Source organism: Microcaecilia unicolor, chromosome 11, assembly GCF_901765095.1.
Source record: "Microcaecilia unicolor chromosome 11, aMicUni1.1, whole genome shotgun sequence".
Lineage (NCBI taxonomy): Eukaryota > Metazoa > Chordata > Amphibia > Gymnophiona > Siphonopidae > Microcaecilia > Microcaecilia unicolor.
Window position 1 is genome coordinate 193,390,926 of NC_044041.1, and position 20,317 is coordinate 193,411,242.

At 48.5% G+C, this 20,317-nt stretch overlaps 2 protein-coding genes across 6 annotated transcripts in view; one reads left to right on the plus strand and one right to left on the minus strand.

Annotated features, from left to right (window-relative positions):
• The window catches only part of MAP3K6 (mitogen-activated protein kinase kinase kinase 6), a 62,201-nt gene extending 49,956 nt beyond the window's left edge, over window positions 1-12,245 (plus strand). The window contains 5 exon segments of the mRNA XM_030217713.1: window positions 2,115-2,349; window positions 3,465-3,577; window positions 6,372-6,466; window positions 8,208-8,284; window positions 11,021-12,245. Of these exon segments, the coding sequence (XP_030073573.1) occupies window positions 2,115-2,349; window positions 3,465-3,577; window positions 6,372-6,466; window positions 8,208-8,284; window positions 11,021-11,105 (605 nt within the window). The 3' untranslated portion in view covers window positions 11,106-12,245.
• A 3,255-nt stretch (window positions 12,246-15,500) lies between these two features.
• SYTL1 (synaptotagmin like 1) overlaps window positions 15,501-20,317 on the minus strand; it is a 67,418-nt gene continuing 62,601 nt past the window's right edge. For all 5 annotated transcript variants that reach the window (XM_030218071.1, XM_030218067.1, XM_030218069.1 and 2 more), the window contains 2 exons: window positions 17,091-17,296; window positions 15,501-16,608 (listed from right to left, as the gene is read on the minus strand). In XM_030218071.1, the coding sequence (XP_030073931.1) occupies window positions 16,469-16,608; window positions 17,091-17,296 (346 nt within the window). In that variant the 3' untranslated portion in view covers window positions 15,501-16,468. The remainder of the gene's footprint in view (window positions 16,609-17,090; window positions 17,297-20,317) is intronic.

Sequence of the window (20,317 nt, forward strand, 5' to 3'; positions counted from 1 at the left end):
ACAAAATGCAGAGGGGCCGATATTCAGACTTTCAGGAGTTAGACTGGCCAATTCTCGCGGTCAGAGGAATATCCGGTTTAACGATAACAGGCTACGTCGATATTCAGACTTAGCCGGTTATCTTTAAACTGGCCAAAGATATCCCACATTTTCATGCTGCCAAATATAGCCAGTAAACTGGCTTTAAAAATCGGCAGATAGCCTGTTCTGTCGGGCAAAATAACCGGCTATCTGCTAGCTGTTAACTGGGGATATTCAGTGGGGATAGCTTGCTATCCTCCACCGAATATATTGACAGGTAGCCGGTTAAGCGCTATTTAACTGGTCGGCAGCCGTTCTGGCCAGTTAAATAGCTCTGAATATCGGGAGAGAGAAAAGAACTCCCATCAGCATGACAGGAGAGCGCTAACACGGTCAGTCAAGAAGAAACCCACACATGCCATATTAACGCACACAGATTGAGTATAGATGTTAAAAAAATACTTATATAACGTATGTGTGTGTTTTATATGCACAAAAGTATCCTTCCTTCCCCGGAGCCTTCCTTCTTAGGCCGTCAGTGGGGCCTGCTGCCTGTGAGAGTCACCACTGGAGCAGATTACTAAAACAAGTAAGGAGAGCAAACAGCAGAAAGGCAGCTGAGGGCAGGAGGAGACGGTGGCACACGGAGGATTCCGGGGAGGGGGTGGAGCCTGAATGCAGTAGCTATGCAATAAATAAAAACTTGTGTGGCTCATTGGGAGGGGGGGTCATAAAATATGCATGTTATATGCATAAAACACAGTAACTTAAATGTAATATTCTGCAGGTACCACGGCGAGATCCAAATTAATCTCCAGAAAGAGGCACACCAAAGGGCAGGGCAAAACCAATATTTCAGCAGTGGTTTACATTTTTTTCAGAGCACTTACCGGACAGTTTATTCCATACCCCTAAAATGCAGGCTTATGAGTAGGTTCCCAGTGTGCTTTCTTCTTACCATCCTTGTCTGGCAGTGTTTTTCACTGAGTTGTCCTTCGGCTAAGCCCCCGGGGTCCTTATTACTTGTGTGGTACTTCCTTTTTGAAAAACGTGTTAACCCTTATGACAGAAACGGAAGTTTCTGCGTGCTGCCCTCCACTGTGTCTGCAGAGGGGGGGGGGGGGGGGAGTTAGGTAGGAGAAACTGTCAATTATGTGAAAACTCGATATAGGCAAACACTGTAATTAAGAAGCTCTGTTCAGCCGCTTTACTTAGAACAATTTTCAAACCCTTTTATCTGGGCATTTATTTGAATTATTAGGGGTTGTGCGTTATTTGTTTCTGCCTGCATGTCCCTATTATTTAACTGATAACTGTAGTTTGCAAAGTGGGGGGGGGAAGGGAAATGGGACTTGACATACCGCCTTTCTGAGGTTTTTGCAACTACATTCAAAGCGGTTTACATAGTATATTCAGGTACTTATTTTGTACCAGGAGCAATGGAGGGTTAAGTGACTTGCCCAGAGTCACAAGGAGCTGCAGTGGAAATCGAACTCAGTTCCCCAGGATCAAAGTCCATTGCACTAACCACTAGGCTACTCCTCCACTCATTCCACCAATAAGAGCCAACCTCATCAGTGATGTCACAATGGCTTGATTGCCCGATACTTGGCTCACTTCTGATATTGTGATGTCATAAGGGAAAAGGGGAAAGGGAAATGGGACTTGATATACTGCCTTTCTGAGGTTTTTGCAACTACATTCAAAGCAGTTTGCATATATTCAGGTACTTATTTTGTACCAGGGGCAATGGAGGGTTAAGTGACTTGCCCAGAGTCACAAGGAGCTGCAGTGGGAATTGAACTCAGTTCCCCAGGATCAACGTCCGCTGCACTAACCACTAGGCTACTCCTCCACTCAGGGTTTCCCTATCTCCGCTCTCCTTGTGGGATCCTTTAGGACAATTTGAGCCACTAGGGGGGTACTTGTCTAAGTCAGCCCCTCCTTATGGCACAGTGATGTCACTGGGAGAGAGCTGGGTGTCAGTTTGCTGTTCAGTGACCCAGCTGACTGATTCCTGCCCCCTCCTCCCCAAAACACACAAGTTGTCCGATTTGGCTACAGCAACATTAACATCAGTTTGTCTTCCTCAGAGCTGAAAGTGCAGCTACAGTCTGCACAAGATCGTGAAGAGCCAAGCGAGGAAGAGGAGGAGGAAGACCCACAGCCGGAAGCAGCAACCAGCCAGAAGCGTCAGCCCACACCAGCTGACCTTAGCCCTCAGCTCCCAAGTTCTGATGCGGACACCCTTAGTGGGCCCAGATCCCAGAACCTTGTCTGTTCACCTCTCGTGGCACAGCTCAGCCAGCTCAGGGTGGAAAGCAGCAGGTAGGTGGAGGTGGGCCGCACAGGAGGATCCCAAAACTGGTACCAGACTTCCAGCCCCTGCCCTGCAGTAACAATTTAATTCAGTCTTTCCCGGTGTGTTTTTTCTAGCAAAAAAGGTGCCGGTACTCAAATGCTAGGCCACCTCTCAGGAGTGGGGTGATCACTGAGGGACCCACCCCATAATAGCCAGGCCCCCTGCAGCCAGTGATACTTTATATGTATACCCAAGTTTGATTTGTCCTTGCCTTTCTCAGGGCACAGACCGTAGAAGTCTGCCCAGAACTCTTCTTGTACTAAAAGTTCTGAAGATTCTGGAATCGTAAAGAGTTACAAGATTCCGGAATCCCAATTAGTAGCAACATTCCATGTAGAACCCCAAAGAGTAACATAGTAATATAGTAAATGACAGCAGATAAAGACCTGAACGGTCCATCCAGTCTGCCCAACAAGATAAACTCATTTTACATGGTATGTGATACTTTATACCCAAGTTTGATTTGTCCTTGCCTTTCTCAGAGCACAGACCGTAGAAGTCTGCCCAGCACTCTTCTTGTACTAAAAGTTCTGAAGCTAACGTCAAAGCCTCTTAAAATTTACACTCCAGCCCATCCCTATCTATTTAGCCACAATCAGGGCACAGACCGTAGAAGTCCGCCCAGCGCTGGTTTTACTCTCCAGTTACCAGTGTCACCACCCAATCTCCGCTAAGATTCCGTAGATCCATTCCTTCTAAACAGGATTCCTTTGTGTTTATCCCACGCTTGGTTGAATTCCATTACCGTTTTCATATCCACCACCTCCCGCGGGAGGGCATTCCACGTATCTACCACCCTTTCCGTGAAAAAAAAAATACTTCCTGACATTACTCCTGAGTCTGCCCCCCTTCAACCTCAATTGTCTGGTGCTATGTGTGACAGAATCTATGACAAGACAGAATTGGTGTGTAGAGCCTGAGCTCTATCATTAAAACCTGGCTTCCATGGGTCAATTTTAGCAGACAATGGAAGAGGTGCCAGTACTCAGTACCCCCCTCAAAAAAAAAAAAGCCCTGGTCTTTCCACAGACCTGATGTTGGACAATGCAGATTGACATCTTTCCTATGTCCTGGCCTACAGGTTACTGGCTGAACTGCTGGAGAAAGAGAGGACGCACCAGAAGCTTTTGTTGAAAGCTCTGCACCAAGCCCAGCAGGACATCCTGCTACTTCGAGAAGACACCAAGCCGACAGGTGAGCTTGGCCGCATGCTGGCACCATGACACGTTTTCACCTAGGACACTGCAAGTTCAATAGTGAGAGTCTGCGGCTTGAAGCGGGGAACTTCTCTGCAGGAGCAGGTCAGACTGCTGACATTGCATCACTGGTGTGGGACAGAAACGTGACAAATGATACAGCCAAAGTGACTTAACAAATAACCACAAAAATGCAGTGAACAATGTATCCAACATTTTTGCAAAAGATAAAAATGTAAGTGAGAGGTATTGAAAAATATTCAGTTTCACCTTATCATTTACCTCTTATAATTAAAAAAAACATTTTTTTGTAAATCAATAAAAGTGTAAAAAGAACTTATCTAGCCAAATCAGGCACAAACTACGAGTCAAGCTTTTATTTATTTATTTATTCATGATTATTTAATTATTATTATTTAAGCATTTATTTATAACTAGTAAAAATGGCCCGTTTCTGGCGGCGATGAAACGGGCGCTAGCGGGCAGGGGACTCCCTTCCCCTCCCCTTATGCGTGTCTCCCTGGTGGTCTAGAGATACCTGTTCGGTGGGGGCAGGAAAGAAAGAGCCCCCTCTTTCCTGCCCGTAGCGGTGGTGGTAGCTTCCTTGCTGCATTGTGTGGGAGTCCGGCTCTTGGCGTTTCAAAATGGCCGCCGAGAGTTGAAGTCTCGCGATGCAGCTTGAACTCTCGGCGGCCATTTTGAAACGCCGAGAGCCGGACTCCAACACGATGCAGCAAGGAAGCTACCACCACCGCTACGGGCAGGAAAGAGGGGGCTCTTTCTTTCCTGCCCCGACCGAACAGGTACCTCTAGACCACCAGGGAGACACGAGTAAGGGAAGGGGAGCGGGGAGGGACGTTGCTGAGGGTGAGTGTGGTACCGTGGGCGGGGCGGGGGGGGTAACTTCTAAGGGGCGGGGCTATGTGGGGAAAGGGGCCGGGTTGATGTGGACGTCGTGGGTGGCTGGGATTTTTTGGAAGGGGAGGAGTAGGGAAACACGCTCCCCGTGCGTTAATTAGCCTTGTTTTCGTGTTCCGCCCCCGACGTCATCACGTGTGACGCGAGGGCGGGGCATGAAGATGTTGTGGCTTCACCACCATGAAACCACGAACCGGTGTGAGTGACGTCAGTGTCCTCAGAACGTTGAGGGTGCGTTTTATTATAGTAGATGGCTTGATTAAGTGATTATAAGTTTGTATGTGGCTGCCCCAATTTTGGCATATTTACTTTTTGATTGAGACTGAATGTTTCATGATACCTCTTCATTATAATAACATAGTAAATGCCCGCGGGAGGGCATTCCACGTATCTACCACCATTTCCGTGAAAAAAAATACTTCCTGACATTACTCCTGAGTCTGCCCCCCTTCAACCTCAATTGGCTGGTGCTGTGTGATCTCGAGAGCATGACAAACAGGAAGTCAACGGTAGTCTTTGTTTCTAAAGCAATTGAGACACGTGAAATACCCAACGTGGCCATGTTTCACCGGAGTGGCTGCATCAGAGCTTGTACGTATAGGAATACATGAACCGTCAATTCCGGAGGTGACACTGTTTCTCCAGTATCCGTGATTGTGCTTAGCTCAAAGGTACAGCCAGTTCGGTAAAGCGAGGCCGCCTTGGCTATTTCATGTGTCCTATAGCTTAGTAAAGGTTGTGATTGGCTCTTGGTGCCCCTTATTTGCATAATGTTTCTTTTAAAAAGCAATTGTTGACTACGTTGTTCACTGCATTTTTGTGGTTCTCGCAAATAGCACAGCCTGGTGCTGGAAGGGTGCTCTGTCCCTTCTAGAAGCTCGGGCCCAGATGATCAAAAGCAGAGGCCATTAGTGCTGGAGTAGCACCCTTGTGTGCTTGCATCCCAGGATCAGAGTTGGCGAGCGCGTGCAACGCTAATATCATGCTAAACATGGACCTTAGTATTCCCAATGCTCAGCGGGCAGCTCACCGCTAACTGCTGTAAACCCTATTCCAGTTCAGAGCTGTCGTTAGGGTTTACAGAGCAATGGGAAGCCCTGGCCTGCATGCTAGCAGGCCCCCCCATCCCCCCAACAGACAACCCAAGGGCACGGAGGGGGATCTCCAGCCCTCTTAACCCCCTCACACCCCCTCAAAAAAGCCCTGGTGGTCCATTGGGCTGCAAACCCACACCCTCTTTCCTTCCTCCCCCCCTCCCCCCCCTCCGTACCTCTCTGATGGAGGAGGAAATAGCACACTCCGTCCTCTTCCAGTGCTGCCTTCAAAATGGCAGCGCCCTGCCCAGTGCACTGGGCGGGGCTTCCCTACCATATAAGGGAGAAAGTAGTCAAACTCGTGCAGAAGGCCATTCCTCCCGCACTTTAGCCTTATCAAGTCCCATTTCCCTTTCCCTTATAATCAGAGCTAATAGCGTGCCTAAATTTGCGTGCTATTAGCTCTGATCATAGGGACGTTATAGCCCCACGCTGTTCCAGCACTGTTTTTAGAGCGCTGTTTGGAACAGTGCGGGGCTTCTGATCATTAGCACCTCGGTGAAGAGGAAGGCTGCGATGGGAACAGTGTGGACTAGAATTCAGGCTGTGGAGAGACCTTCAGGAGTCACAGAATCATAGCAGCCAAGTGTTTGGGAGTGCTGTACTTAAAGCAGGCCGGTACCAATCACCCTTGCCTAGGTACAGGGAAGAGGCGTATGGCTCCTGTGACCTGTGTCTTGAATGTCCGAGGTGCTCTGTTAAAACTTCAAGCTGTTGGCTGCCCAGGTTGCATTTGTGGTTCAGAAGTAAGCTGTCTTTGGCGCTGTCTCTTCCGATTAGATCTTCAGCAGAGGAAAAGCAGGGCAGACACCGCAGACCCCATGCTCATTCAGTGGCTACAGCATCTGGGGGTGAACGAAAGCACAGTAAATACGGTAAGGGACCAGCCAGCCGACCACCTCCTCGGCCCATGACTTACCTGGCTTGATTTTTGAAGGTAACACTGAATTATGTCTTGTTGGAGTGTCTGGAGAGTCGTTTCTGTAGCAGGACACACCAGGGGCGAGGAAGGCACATAGGTGCAGAGGTTGCAACACTAGTGTCTTGGCACTTCTTAATCAGAGAGGCAGTCGGTGTCGATTACTGTACTTCACCAAAACGTCTTTTAAATAAAAGTGTGTAAAATATGCAGTGACGTTGACATATGCTCTGGCCACGCCTTGAATATAGGTGTTACTGCTGCTGAATTGGTGCTAATCCTATATAATAAAACTCACCCTCAACGTTCTGAGGACACTGACGTCAGTGTCACTTCCTGCGGGCACTTCCTTCGGGTTCGAAGGGTTCGTGGTGGTGAAGCCACCGAAATCACTGTGTCTGGGCCCCGCCCTCGCGTCAAACGTGATGACGTCGAGGGCGGAGCAATGGCGTCAGTGGATGAAGGTGGCGTGCGTTGACGAGGTGCGGAGCAATGGCGGTCAGTGGCTTCACAACGCCGGAGGGGGGGCTCGGGAGGAAAACCTTGCTAGCGCCCTTTTCATTTGCTCGAGAAATGGGCATGTTTTACTAGTATTTTATAAAGTCACAAAGGCGCCTGTGTAGTAGACACCTTCCTGCTTACTTAACCAAATTTCCTTATTGTAAAACTACTCTCAAGGTGGGCATTTTTCAGAAGTTTATTTACCCAGGTACGTGGCTTTTGAGAATTGCCAGATCTGGGCATATTTTGTACCAGATTGTTAAAAGAGAAACTTTGTACTCGTGCCAAGTTTCAAAGAAATAAATTCCCTGCAGACCTTTGCAGCCACTTCCCTGCAGGCAGGTAGATGTCGAAAGGGAATCGGCATGCGTAAACCTGAAAATTTAATCCATGATGCTGGCCAGAGCCACCAGGAAGGTATCTTCAAAATGCAGCTAAACCCACACCCTGGATTGTTAGCTGTATTGAGGGCAGGGGCGTAGCCAGACCTTACGGTGGGAAGGGGCCAGAGCCCGAGGTTGGGGGCACATTTTTAGTGCCGCCCCGCTGCCCCCCCTTACCGCCACGCTTCGCCTCCCCTCCCCCCCCCCCGCCACCACCTCGCGCCTCCTCACACCCCACCTCGCCTTCTCGCCTCGCAAACAAATACCTTTGCTGGAGGGGGTCCCCAACCCCCACCAGCTGAAGCCTTCTTCAGCGCCAGTCTCCGGCGCAGCCACGTTCCTGCCCTTCTTTTTTTCTCCTGACCTGTGCACGCTGACGCTCCTCAGTGTCATGTAAAGGAGCGTCAGCGTGCACAGGACAGGAGGGGCAGGAACACGGCTACACCGGAGACAGGCGCTGAAGAAGACTTTGGCTGGCAGGGGTTGGGGACCCCCCACCCTGCCAGCCAAACCAGGGGCCTGGATGAAATTTGCGGGGGCCCAGGTCCCCGTGGCCCCCTGTAGCTACGCCCCTGATTGAGGGGGAGCAGTTTTCAGACGGATGTGTAGAAGTCGCACTTTCGCATAACAATACTTTGAAATTTGCCCTCCCTTCTTGCTCCCAAATTCAACAATCCAAGATCCAGACCGCAAAATAAAGCGCATTGGCCACAGGACGGCGGCTAAGCTTCACCAACTAAGTGCAGAAATTTGCATTCTACGTTCCTTCTCTCTGTGCAGGCCTTGTGAAAATTCTTTCGTTCTGTTTTCCAGCTGCTGAATCACGGATTCACGCTGCAGGACCTCCTCACCTGCGTGACCCGGAATGACCTGAAGTACATGGGTATCAGGTAATGCGGCCATCTGTTTTCCAGCTTTGCAATAACACGCTTGTATGTCTTTGCAAAGAAAATGTCTTGCAAAAGTGATGCTTTTCCTAGCTAGCAATGGAGTCCCCCTTACTGCAGCTGGCTCCCAAGTTTATTCATGCTCTGGCTGGAAGAAGGTGTTGGCCCTCTGGGACCTACGTAACCACAGTATATGTACCTGGAAACAGTCTGTCCACAGTTTTATTTAGAAGCCAGGTTAATTGACTTAGCGGCTAGGTAACATTTTTTTTTTTTTTTTAAATATCTAACACTCCGCTTTTGAGCAGGCTTTGAACGTTGTACCCGACAGGGCTGTGTCTGGGTCAAGTTAGCTCTTTTCATGGCTGTGCTCTACCTAGGACATGCTCTTCTTGGCTTTAACCCTGTGTGCTGATTTTCTCCATTCTCCCTTTCAAGCCCCTCCTCTGCACCCCCCCCCCCCCCAAACGGCACTTAACATCTGTCTTTTTCTGATCCAGTGACTCCCAAACTGTAGCCTGCAGATCGCATAGATAGTTCATTTCTTGCAACCCAGTTTTACATTTCCTGTGTACAGCTGAAATCAGTTCAAGAAAGATGTTTTTGGAGTTTCCGGACTTCACTAGCTGAAGACGGACAGTGGTTGACGGTCACCAAACTCCAATCTGGCATTTCAGATGCCCAGGGGGGGTCTCTACGTGGCCCTTTTCTTAAAGTTTAGGACCCTGCTTTAAACTCGTTCTGCTTAAAATCTTTGTGTTAAACCCTCTTTACATTTTGTTTCTAGATCTCTCTGCTAAGAATTTCTCTGCCTCCTTGCTCTTCACTCTCTCTTCGCTGCCTTTCTCTCTTCGCTCTTAGAAAGGAGCCTCCCCAACAGGTGAGCAGAAGGGAGATAGGATTCTGTGTCCAGAAAACTGGGAAATAGATGAGGTTTTGGCATTTGCAGTGGGGTTTTTAACAGTAGCATAACTGGACCTGAATTTTCTTTTTTGGGGGGAGGGGAGGGAGCATCAGTTAATAAGTTGGGGTGCACTAGGCACCCCCTTTCCTCTTCCCTCCATATTCCCCCCCTTCCCCCACCAGCACAACCACCATCTTCCCCAGCTAAGTATGCTGATGGTGTCAGTAGTTCAATATGCTACCATTGACTACCTACTTTTCTAGGTTGGGGTGGCTATGGATTTCTTCGGCTGGTAGGGTTTGGGTTCCTCCACCCCCAGTTGCTGGGTGGAACTGAGGCAAATGTGGAGGGGCCCAGGCCTACCTGTAGCTACATTCGTGGTGTAGAAAGGGTATTTTCAATTTGTTTCTGATCAAAAGGGCTGGCCCCCGGATGATCAGTGTGAGTCAAATGTGTGCTCAGTGGGACATTTCCAACTTTATCTTTTCAGGCAAACTAAGTGATTTCCAGCAAAATGTTGCTATTTTTCTGTTCCCTAATTATACAGGGGAAGATTGCCATGTATGCCAGATATAAAACAGCCAGTGTTGAAATTTTATGATGATCAGTGCTGGTTTTCTTTAAAAAATCAAACATATAAATGGCGAGTGACCGTACTCACCCGCAGATGCACAGTACAGACTTCCCTCTCTGTCCCGCCCCCGCATCAATACGTGATGACGGGGGCGGGACAGAGAGGGAAACTGCGCGAAGGGGAGTGAGGGAACCGCCGACGTCGCTATCGCTCCCCCCCCCCCCCCCCCGAGGTCGCTGCTACCGCTCCCCCCACCCAGCCCGAACACTCTCTTCTTCGGTATTGAACTTACATCGCCGACACGCAGCAGGCAGATCAGCTGAGCTCCCGTGGGCCTTCCTTCCCTGCCTGTGTCCCGCCCTCGCCGACGTTACGTCACATGAGGCGGGACACAGGCAGAGAAAGAAGGCCGATGGCAGCTCAGCTGATCTGCCCTGCTGAGTTTTCGGCGATGTATGTTCAGTAGCGAAGAGAGGGCCCGGGGCGGGTGGAGGGGTGGCGGCGGCGACTCCGGGGGGGGGGGGGAACCGGACCGGTAGCGGCGACCTCGGGGGGGGGGGGGGCCTTGGAAAAACTCCATACTAGCCCGTTTTAACGGGCTCAGCGGCTAGTAAATAAATAAATAGCTTGAGGTCAGGGACCGTAGTGACTTCCCTGTATAGTTAGTGTGGGGAGAGAAGAAATTACTGTAGTTAAAAAAATAAAAAAATTCCAGGTCAGCAACCTAATAGAAAATCATTACGGATAATAATCCAGGTTAATTGATTTGTTTGCTTTATTTTTTGTCTACTAGATTGTAAGCTTTTTGAGCAGGGACTGTCTTTCTTCTATGTTTGTGCAGCGCTGCGTATGCCTTGTAGCGCTATAGAAATGCTAAATAGTAGTAGTAGTAGTCTCTTGTAATCAGAGGTGATATTGTGATGTCATAATGCCTCAGTCCACCAATAAGAGCCAACCTCATCAGTGATGTCACAATGGCTTGATTGTCCTATACTTGGCTCACTTTTATTACATAGCTCTTTGAGCAGGGATTGTCTTTCTTCTATGTTTGTACAGCGCTGCGTATGCCTTGTAGCGCTATAGAAATGCTAAATAGTAGTAGTAGTAGTTAGGAACAAAGAGATGTATGGGGATTTTTTTCTGACAGGGCTTTCTAATCGTAGCCTGACATTTTCAGGAAATGAGCACCTGCTGCTTTACTAAAAGTTTGGAAGCTTTGTCAAGCTTCTCCCTTACTCTCACTCTCCATCATTTTTTGCAGGGGCGGGATGGTGTGCAGGATCTGGCGAGCGATTGTAGAGCATCGAAGATCCCAGAGCAGGCAGCCATGCCATGAAGCAGAGTAAGGATCCCCGGGGAATAGTTTGGCTTGGCTGGAGAGAGAAATATGGCCCGGTCCCAGCACTCTGTGAGAGTTAGAGAAGCGGAACCCTGCAGGATTTTTCCTCCTTTTGGCGGTGAGGTGGGTTGCAGGCAGCTCAGAAGCAAGACCCTGTATTTCACCTGCCTTCCGTATACGCTTTCAAGATTGGCAGAGCTGTGCTGGTACTTTCCAGGATTTTTGCTGGAGACTCGAGTGTATTAGGTGACCTCTGACTTGCTAACTACGCTACAGATTTGAAAATTACATATCTGTGTGCATGAATTATGCAGCTGGGCGTATGCTACACTACGTGCTGGGGAGTTCAGTCATTGTAAAGCTGCTATCGCACCGATGGACAAATACATTGGGAGGAATCTCACATTAAGAAATCTCACATTAAGAACTGTTTTATATTCTGGATTATCTAAAGCAGAATATTAGGTTAAGGTGTCTGACAGGTCTTAGCAACTCCTACACTGCCATCATATGTTAGATCACTGCAAGTTCAGTGTTGTATTTTTTTTTTTTTAAAGAAATGTTATATTTTTTAATATTTGTACATTCTATTTTTAATATAAATTCAGTACGTGAACGGTACTACATAAGCCTAACTCCACTTTGGAAACTGAAGTTTCAGTTGTATTAAAAGGACAGGTAAAGGATGAATCGCACCAGTGTGGATTTCAAGAGGCGTTGCATGAAAGAGAAAGGGGGTAAACGGCCTTGAACCCTGTTCTGAAGGGACCTGGGTGCCCTCTACACGTGGACCAACTAAAGTTTCACTGCCTTCATCATCTGCAAATCTGTCACGTTTATTCATCATGGATATCCTGACCACCAGACAACTAGGTGAGTCCTGAGGGACTAGATTGAGAAACCCTGGTCTAGAACAAGATAAAAAGTTTTGCTATTGGCTTAAAAAAAAAGGGCAAAGGTTGGGAGGCTTCCAAAAGGAAGAGCAGATTGCTAAATATTGTCTACCTGCTCCTGGTTTTCTTTAGCTTCCATAGCAACAGGATGAGACCTCCATGGCGGCTGGTACAGGAGGTTTAACACTGCATATATAGTAACATAGTAGATGACGGCAGAAAAAGACCTGCACGGTCCATCTAGTCTGCCCACGATAAACTCATATGTGTATACCTTACCTTGATTTGTACCTGTCTTTTTCAGGGCACAGACCGTATAAGTCTGTCCAGCAGTATTTCCCGCCTCCCAACCACCAGTCCCGCCTCCCATCACCGGCTCCGGCACAGACCCCGTATAAGTCTGCCCTCCCCTATCCTAGCCTCTCAAACACCAACCCCTCTTCCCCCCCGCCACCCAATTTCAGCTAAGCTTCTGTGGATCCATTCCTTCTGCACAGGATTCCTTTATGCCTATCCCACGCATGTTTGAATTCCGTTACCATATTTCATGGGTTATTGATTTTCCAGGTCTCTCTGTTACGTGCAATGGATGTAACTTGTCAGATCTACCCAGTCACGAAGCAATATCTACTTTACAAAGATGGGGCTGGTGTGGTGGCTCGGCCGGGATGCATCATATTGCTATGGGGAGAAACCTTGGTTGATTTTCCACCTTGGGTCTTCCAAATACCAGGTGGCTTGCAGAGTTAAGTGTTCACAGCTCCTGGGGTGGGGGGGGGGGTGGAGTTTTTGAAGCCCTATTCACCATGCAGTGGACACCTTGAGGCCAAATTTAGGGTCTGTGATTTGCAGATCTCCAGGAGGAGCCCTGGTGTGTGGGTTCCTGCTTGAAGACGGTCACTGCAGTGACTGGACTGAAGGAAATTGGGAGGGGTATAAAGTGGGGGGGGGGGAATGGCAAGGTACTTGCAGATGGAAGCTCTTGATGCTACGTCACAGGCCTTGTTCCTATGGAACAGGAAGTGCTGTGAAGAGGAGGAAATGGCTAGGCCCAAACCCCTCTTACCCCGCCCTCCCTGCAAAAACAGTTGTGTCATGGGAAAGGACTAGACACTTCTGCCTTTGACAAGTTGTCTCCATATAAGTATTGCTTCAGTGTTGTTAGCCTGACATAACCCCATTCCACCATCCCACTCCACTACCTCCAAACCTGGTGTTATTTCTTTATTGATATATGGAAAAATGTGTTGTACAGATGAATTAAAGCAGGATGTTGAGAAATTGAGCCTTGTCTCTTTATCATTAATTTCATGGAGAGCCTCAGTGAATCACTTTTTTTTTTCCAGGGTATCCACAATGAATGTTCTTGGTGTGTGTTTCTTGTTACAATAGATTTGCCATAGGACCAGTCCCTGATCTTTTATTGGAGGGGGAGGGGGTGTTGGCGGATTATTTAGTGTCCATTGTGTGTTTTGGGGATGCATGGAATTCTCCTCTCAGGTATGGACAGACAAGGAACGAAGTGATTCTTCTCTGTGGCAATTCATCTTCCTGACAGTTAATGAAGATTTTCACAGCAACTGCAGCAGCAAAGGTAATACGTGATAAGGAGGTCTTGTCATAAGGTTTTGTCTTGGGAGGGGGGGGGGGTGTGCTTTCTTTTTGACTGAGAGCTTCAAGTGTCTGATTATTCCAGTTCCCTGAGTACCTTCAACTCCTTGCCTACTGCCATAAGTATCCATAGAGGCTGGGGGGAGGGGTTGGGGCTTTACTTCTCAGCTGTTGGAGGCAGGGGCGTAGCTTCTATGGGACCTGGGCCCCCCTAGATTTGGCCCTGGACCCCCTGCCACGACTCTCTCAAACCCCCCCCCCCCCATTTCCCGTCGCCGTCACGTACCTTTGCTGGCGGGGGACCCCAACCCCCACCAGCCGAAGTTCTCTCCTCGGCCACCCGGCGTTGCTTGCTGAATGATCTGATCAAGTTTCTGTGCGTGCGTCTGACGTCCTGGTGGCGGGGGGGGGGGGGGGGGAGCTAAAATGTGCCCCCTCACCTCAGGCTCTGGACCCCCCTGCCGTCGAAGTCTGGCTACGCCCCTGGTTGGAGAGGGTCATAAGAGTGAAGAAGAGGGACAACTGCCCAGAGTGCAATGCCCCCTTCTGGCAGAAAAACAAAATGCAAGCATGCACTAGCAGCAGATGAAAATTCCAGGCCTAGGCTTGAGGGGAAACAAGAAGAGTAACAGGTTGGAAGGAGTGAGGAACAGGAATCGGGGTGCAAATACAGTTGCCTGCTGTGGGTACTGGAATGATTTACAGCCCCTTGTTTGACTGCATGTCTTTTGCCATGTCTTATTTAAATAGTTCACTCCTCCTTCCCCCTCCCAGCACTGCATTGGCTTTAGGTGACTTAACCCAAGGCTCTTATGTGATGGTGGTATACGATTGTCCGTCATGTAGGATGTGACACATGTTTTTGTTGTGCTAATATTTCAGTCTGGCCCAAGTGCTAAATGACAAGTAGCAAATAAGTGCTTGAAAGCAAGGGCTTCTGTTTCCATCCAGACTTGCAACTTTGCTTAGTGGCAGGGGCTTACACCAGGGGCGTAGCCAGACTTCAGCGGGAGGGGGGGTCCAGAGCCCGAGGTGAGGGAGTACATTTTAGCCCCCCCCCCCGCCATTGCCGACCCCACCACTACCGCCAACTTTGACCCCCCCCCCTGCTGACAGCCCTCTCGACCCCCCCTCCCGCCGCCAACCCTCCCCTGCCGTCGCCTACCTTTACTGGCGGGGGACCCCAACCCCCTCCAGCCGAGGTCCTCTTCTTCCTTCGTTCTGTTTCTGAGTCTGACGGAAGGAAGAAGAGGACCTCGGCTGGCGGGGGTTGGGGTCCCCCGCCAGCAAAGGTAGGCGACGGTGGGTTGGCTGGGGGGGGGGGGTCGAGAGGGTAATCGGCAGGGGGTTCCAGGCCAAACCTACGGGGGCCCAGGCCCCTGTGGCCCCACGTACCTACACCCCTGGCCTACACAGCAAAGCATAACTGGTTGTGTTTCACTGCCGTGCAGATTCTGTTTCCCTAGGTTCTAAAGGTAAATATAAAGAAAAGTTTTCATGCAGGTTAGTTGCCACCTTGGTTCATAGGGAGCCCTTAGAGCAGCTTTTCACGTTGAGTGGGCAACCGTTCTTGCTGCCATCTGCCTCTGTCCTCCAGCCTGGAGGTGATCAAAGAGGTAGAACAGGTGTTTGAGGGTTCAGTTTCTCTTTGTAAGAATAAATTGAGTCTTTAGATCTGTGCAAAGATTTTATTGGAGGAAAATAAAACTCAGGGGGGGAGGGGGGGGGGTTGGCAGGGCCAAGACCCTTCACTAGTGCAAATAGCTTTAGAACCTTCCAGGCCAGTCTTAATCTGGCTCTCCACATTTCGGAATTGGGGGGGGGGGGGAGGGAACACACCCCTTACTCTCTTAAAACATTTTCGTTTTCTATTTTTTTTTTCATACTTCTCTGTGAGTGGTTTTTGTTTGTTTTGTTTTTTTTAATCTCTACAGTGAAGGAATCCCTCTTAATTTTTAGTTGTGAAGCACAGTCCATGGCCTTTAAGCTATTCCATTGAAGACGTGATCTGGCTGTTTCTTAAATCACCCCCCCCCCCCCCCAATACCATTAGAGGCTTTATCCTTGTTTGCCATAAGAAAGGTGAGGAGGTCAGAACATCAGTGCACACAAGCCTCTGCAACATCTTTCCACAAGTCAGGCCAGAGACTGTAGTTACTTTTTATTAAAATGGGGACTTAACCCAATGCAGTCCTTTCTGCTGTTTTAGTCGTACTGGACCTGGCTGTTTAACCTATACCACCTAACTCTTTGCATTGCAAAGTATCTAAAAAGAAAAAAAAAAGGGGGGGATGTAGTTACAAGACTTGGGAAGGGGTAAATATTAACATAACCCTGGCACACTCTATGCAGTCTGGTTTGTTTCTTGTTTTCATTTATAAGTGGACTTGGGTGTTGGTAGGGTTCTAAGTCAAGTACAGACTGAAAATGACATGATCCATGGTCCTAGAATGACGGCAAGAGTTTAACCAGTTTCTTCTGCAGGTTAAGTTTCCCAAAAGCAGAGGGTTGGCTCCTGCTGGCCATCGTTGTGACCTCTTTCACAGCACCCAGCCTTTGGCTTAGAATAGCTTCTGTCATATAAAGGGGGCTGGTGCTATGTCTTTTTGCTTTTGACCTGAGCAAAAAAAAAAAAACTGCACCTAGCTGAGATACTAGACCAGTATTTTTGATTATGGCAAAGGACAGAGGCCATGAATGAATTGAGTACAGGGAATAAAGCATCCATGCATGTGGACATGCTTATAGGCTCCTGTCGCCCACCCCACAGTCCACCTGCAGTGTAAAGAGGTGATACAAAGTGTGGCCACTGCACCCACCCTATCAAGAAAACGGAGGTTCTTCCAGTCATTGTCCGGCTGTGGGGTTAGGTTCTGGGGCTCAGATTGGTCCTTAGAGGCAGTGATGCTTCTACCCACTTGTTGGGCTGTTTTATCAGAGTGTCCCAGACTTGCTTCTCCTCTGCTGTGGAGTCCATCCAGGGGACCGGCAGCCCATAGCTCATCCCTGCAAGATAGAAAGTGGCATGGAAATATCGCTCTGAATGCATAGCTTTAGCTGAAGGTGGGTTGCTAGTTTCACATTCTATCAAATCATAGTCTTGGGACACAAGAGTAGAAACACCTTCCCCTCCCCCACCCCCAGTCTTGATCATAGGATAGAGAAAAAGGACCAAGACTGTGATCATTTGCACTCAAAATATATGCACATCTTTGATAATTTGGCTATAAATATTTTCCTTGCTGCTGCTACTTGACTTTTTTTGGGGCGGGGGGGGTGGGGGGGGTTTCATACATTAATTGTACCTAATTAATACACGAGAGAGATTTGTTTGCACTGGCTTCGTGGTATGCAAGTCTCTCTCATGCATATTCCTTGTGGATATCCTGAAAACCCAATTGGCCGGGTGTTCCCTGAGGACTGGGTTGAGCTGCACTGGAGCTCTTCAGGCAATCCCTGACTCGAAGCTAAGGAAGGCTTCTGCTCACCTTTCCCAAGACTGAGGCGTACGCCCCCCAGTGGCTGGTTGGAGAAGAGATCCTGGTTGCACACTGTGAATTCTGCACATGCCTCCACTAGGTCTTTTGCTTGGAAGCCATCGTAAACCATGGTGTGGTTAAAAACCGGGTTTAAGCTCTTCTTTATCACCCTCGTCTTCTGGCGGCTGGACTTGCTGTCATCTGGAAGAATGTAACTGGAAAGGAAACAGGTACCCGGTGAGCCAGATTGCAGAGGACTCGTGATACCTGCACAATACAATGTATAAAACAGCCATGTGCGTCTCGCAGTGGCGTAGCCAGAATTTAATTTTTGGGTGGGTCAGTGGGAAGGTTGGGTGGGCATGCATTTCCTCTTCCCTTCTCCACCCCCCACCATCATCATGAACTTGAAAAGTTAAATACTATAAATCTGAACCCCACCCCACATTCCCATCTGAGCCCCCCTGCACAACCCAATCCCCACCTGCCTACCAGCTCCATGATCAACGACCAGACGACCCTCGTCTTCCACCCGGCACCGAGCATTTAAAAAAAACAAACTGAGAAACGCCTCACGTCTGCTGTGCGCTGCTGTAAAGCAAGCAGCAAATCGTCTCGTCGTGTCGGCCCTTCCTTCACTGCGTCCTGCCCTTGCAGAAATAGGAAGTTACATCAGAGGGCGGGACACAGTGAAGGAAGGGCCGACGCGATGAAGCGATTTGCTGCTTGCTTTACAGCAGCGCACAGCAGACGCGAGGCGTTTCTCTGGGTTTTTTTTTTTTTAAAGGCTTGGTGCCGGATGGAAGACGAGGGTCCTCTGCTTGTCGATCATGGAGCTGGTAGGCAGGTGGGGACTGCAGCGCCAACAGAGCACCCCCCCCCCCCCCACCTGCTGACATGCGGGGCGGGGTGGACGGCTGGGTGGGCCTGGAGGGAAACTGGCTGGGCCTGTCCAGGCCCGCCCCTGGCGTCTCTCAGAGGAGTCTGGGTCATTAGTACAGAACAGCTAAGAGTCAATCCAATAACTAGGTACTGTATGCATTTCAGTCTAGGATGGTGGATCCTTCCTGGAGATGAAAAGGGGGCAGAGGTGCCCTAGCTGATGTGGGAGCCTGACCCTAACTTGGTTAGGTTTCAGATTATCCACAATGAATATATATCTATAGATAGAGATAGCTATATATTCATTGCATATTCATTGTGGATAATCTGAAACCTAACCAAGTTAGGTCAGGCTCCAGCATCAGCTAGGGCACCTCTGCCCCCTTTTCATCTCCAGGAAGGATACACCATCCTAGACTGAAATGAATACAGGAGCCCTTTATGTTCTGTGCAGCTACTGTCTGTTACGATGAAGAGGAAGCAAAACGCTGCAGGCCTCCTCCGCATTAAGAGAAGAGAGGCCTCCTCGACCATGAAGCCGAACCCAGTACACTAGTGCAATCATCGTTAGGTGAGCTGTGGCAGGTACACGAGATCACCTTCAAAAAGAGGGCAGTGTGCACAGAGACCATCCCTAGACACTTCTCTGTGGTCGTCCCAACTGGTACTAAGAACTGAGTAATCGTTAGTTCACCTTTTTCAAATCTGCAAATTATGGAGACATGCAGGCATCCTGCTTGTGCCTCCTGACCCTTCACGTACCCTAGATCCAATGGTACTCTCTCTTCCTGCCTGCATTGGCCTTATCTCTCGTTTGTTGCTACTTAATTGAATGTCTTGTCGCCTACAGTTTCCCTTCCCCTTGTGGTTTTTACTTGAGCGTGTAAATCGCTTCGATTTCTTTTGAAAACAACATAAACTGAACCTTGACTGAATTAAAAAAAAAATAATCCCTGAAACTTTTTCTGTCCTTTTTTGGTCCTGTTAGCAGCAAGGGCTGCCGGCATGTTTCACGAATCACTGGCAGACGCGCCATTTTCTCTCTTAATCCCTGCCACTTCCTCCTCATGTCAGTCGATCAGTAGCTCCAAAAACCAAAGCGGAGGTGGTGCCTGAGGCACTTTACGGGTCATTCGCTTCGTGGCAAGAACTCAAGCAAAATCCTAAGCAAAGAATACCATGTTCACCTTTGGTGCGGCTTTAAAAAAAAAAACACCTTACAACCTTTTAATTCCTTTCCTTGTGTAAATCACAAGCTGCCTCCCTGAGCACAGTCCTTTTCTCCATAAAGGCTGCCAAAGATACAAGCCAGGAGTATTTAACTTCCGGCATAAAAAGAAACGTTTTAATAATGAGTCATCCAAGAGCCACGTCATGCACCCATTATATAAAAGAAAGCAAAGCAACATAGCTGGGGAAAATGTTTATCTTCAGCAGTACCAATGCTTACGAAGCATAATTTTACACCATCTATGCGTGAAAGCCAAGGCCGTGTCCATCTTGAGGTTACTTTACAGACAGACATATAGTGTTGGATTCAGTACAGGTCGCCCAAAGTTGGACGCAGATTCCAGATCTGCGTGCACGCTAATTAGCTACTCAGGTGATAATTATTGGCAGTAATTGGGATTTATTTGTTTATTATTTATTTATTGCATTTGTATCCCACATTTTCCCACCTATTTGCGGGCTCAGTGTGGCTTACAATAAGATATGAATAATGGAAATACATTTGTTACAACTAGGTTATGGATTACATTGAACAGAGTTGTGCGAGACATTCGAATATCATTGGGAGTAGAACAATGGGACATCAACATAGAAACATTAGAAGGAGACAATGGGAAAAAAGAGCATTGTTAGACACCAAGACATATGGTGTACATAGTTCCGTGGATAAATGTATGATTGACTGGATAACGGGATGAGGGATCAGAAGTGGATGTGTATTGCATTGGTGAACAGTGGGTATGGAATCTATGTGTTTTGGCTCTTTCCGTAAGTTTGTTCAAACAGGTGAGTCTTCAGTAGTTTACGGAAGGAGGCTTGTTCGTTAATCATTCTTAGGTTGCGCGGTAATGTATTTACACACGGATCTGCCCTGCGCCCTGTTGTATAATATTTGCATCTTCTAATTTTTATAACGTGCAGCTCCAAAGGGGCTGTGGGTCAGGGTGATCCCAGGATTTAGACACAATATTATAGAGCTAGTGGAATCATGCCCCTTTCCTCAACAATGAAACAGGCCCTAGGAAGGCTGTTCTGTAAGCTTTTTTTTATTCCTCTCTTCCCTGCGGGAGGGGGGGGGGGGGTCGAGAGGGTCGTTGGCAGGGGGGGCAAAGTTGGTGGCGGCA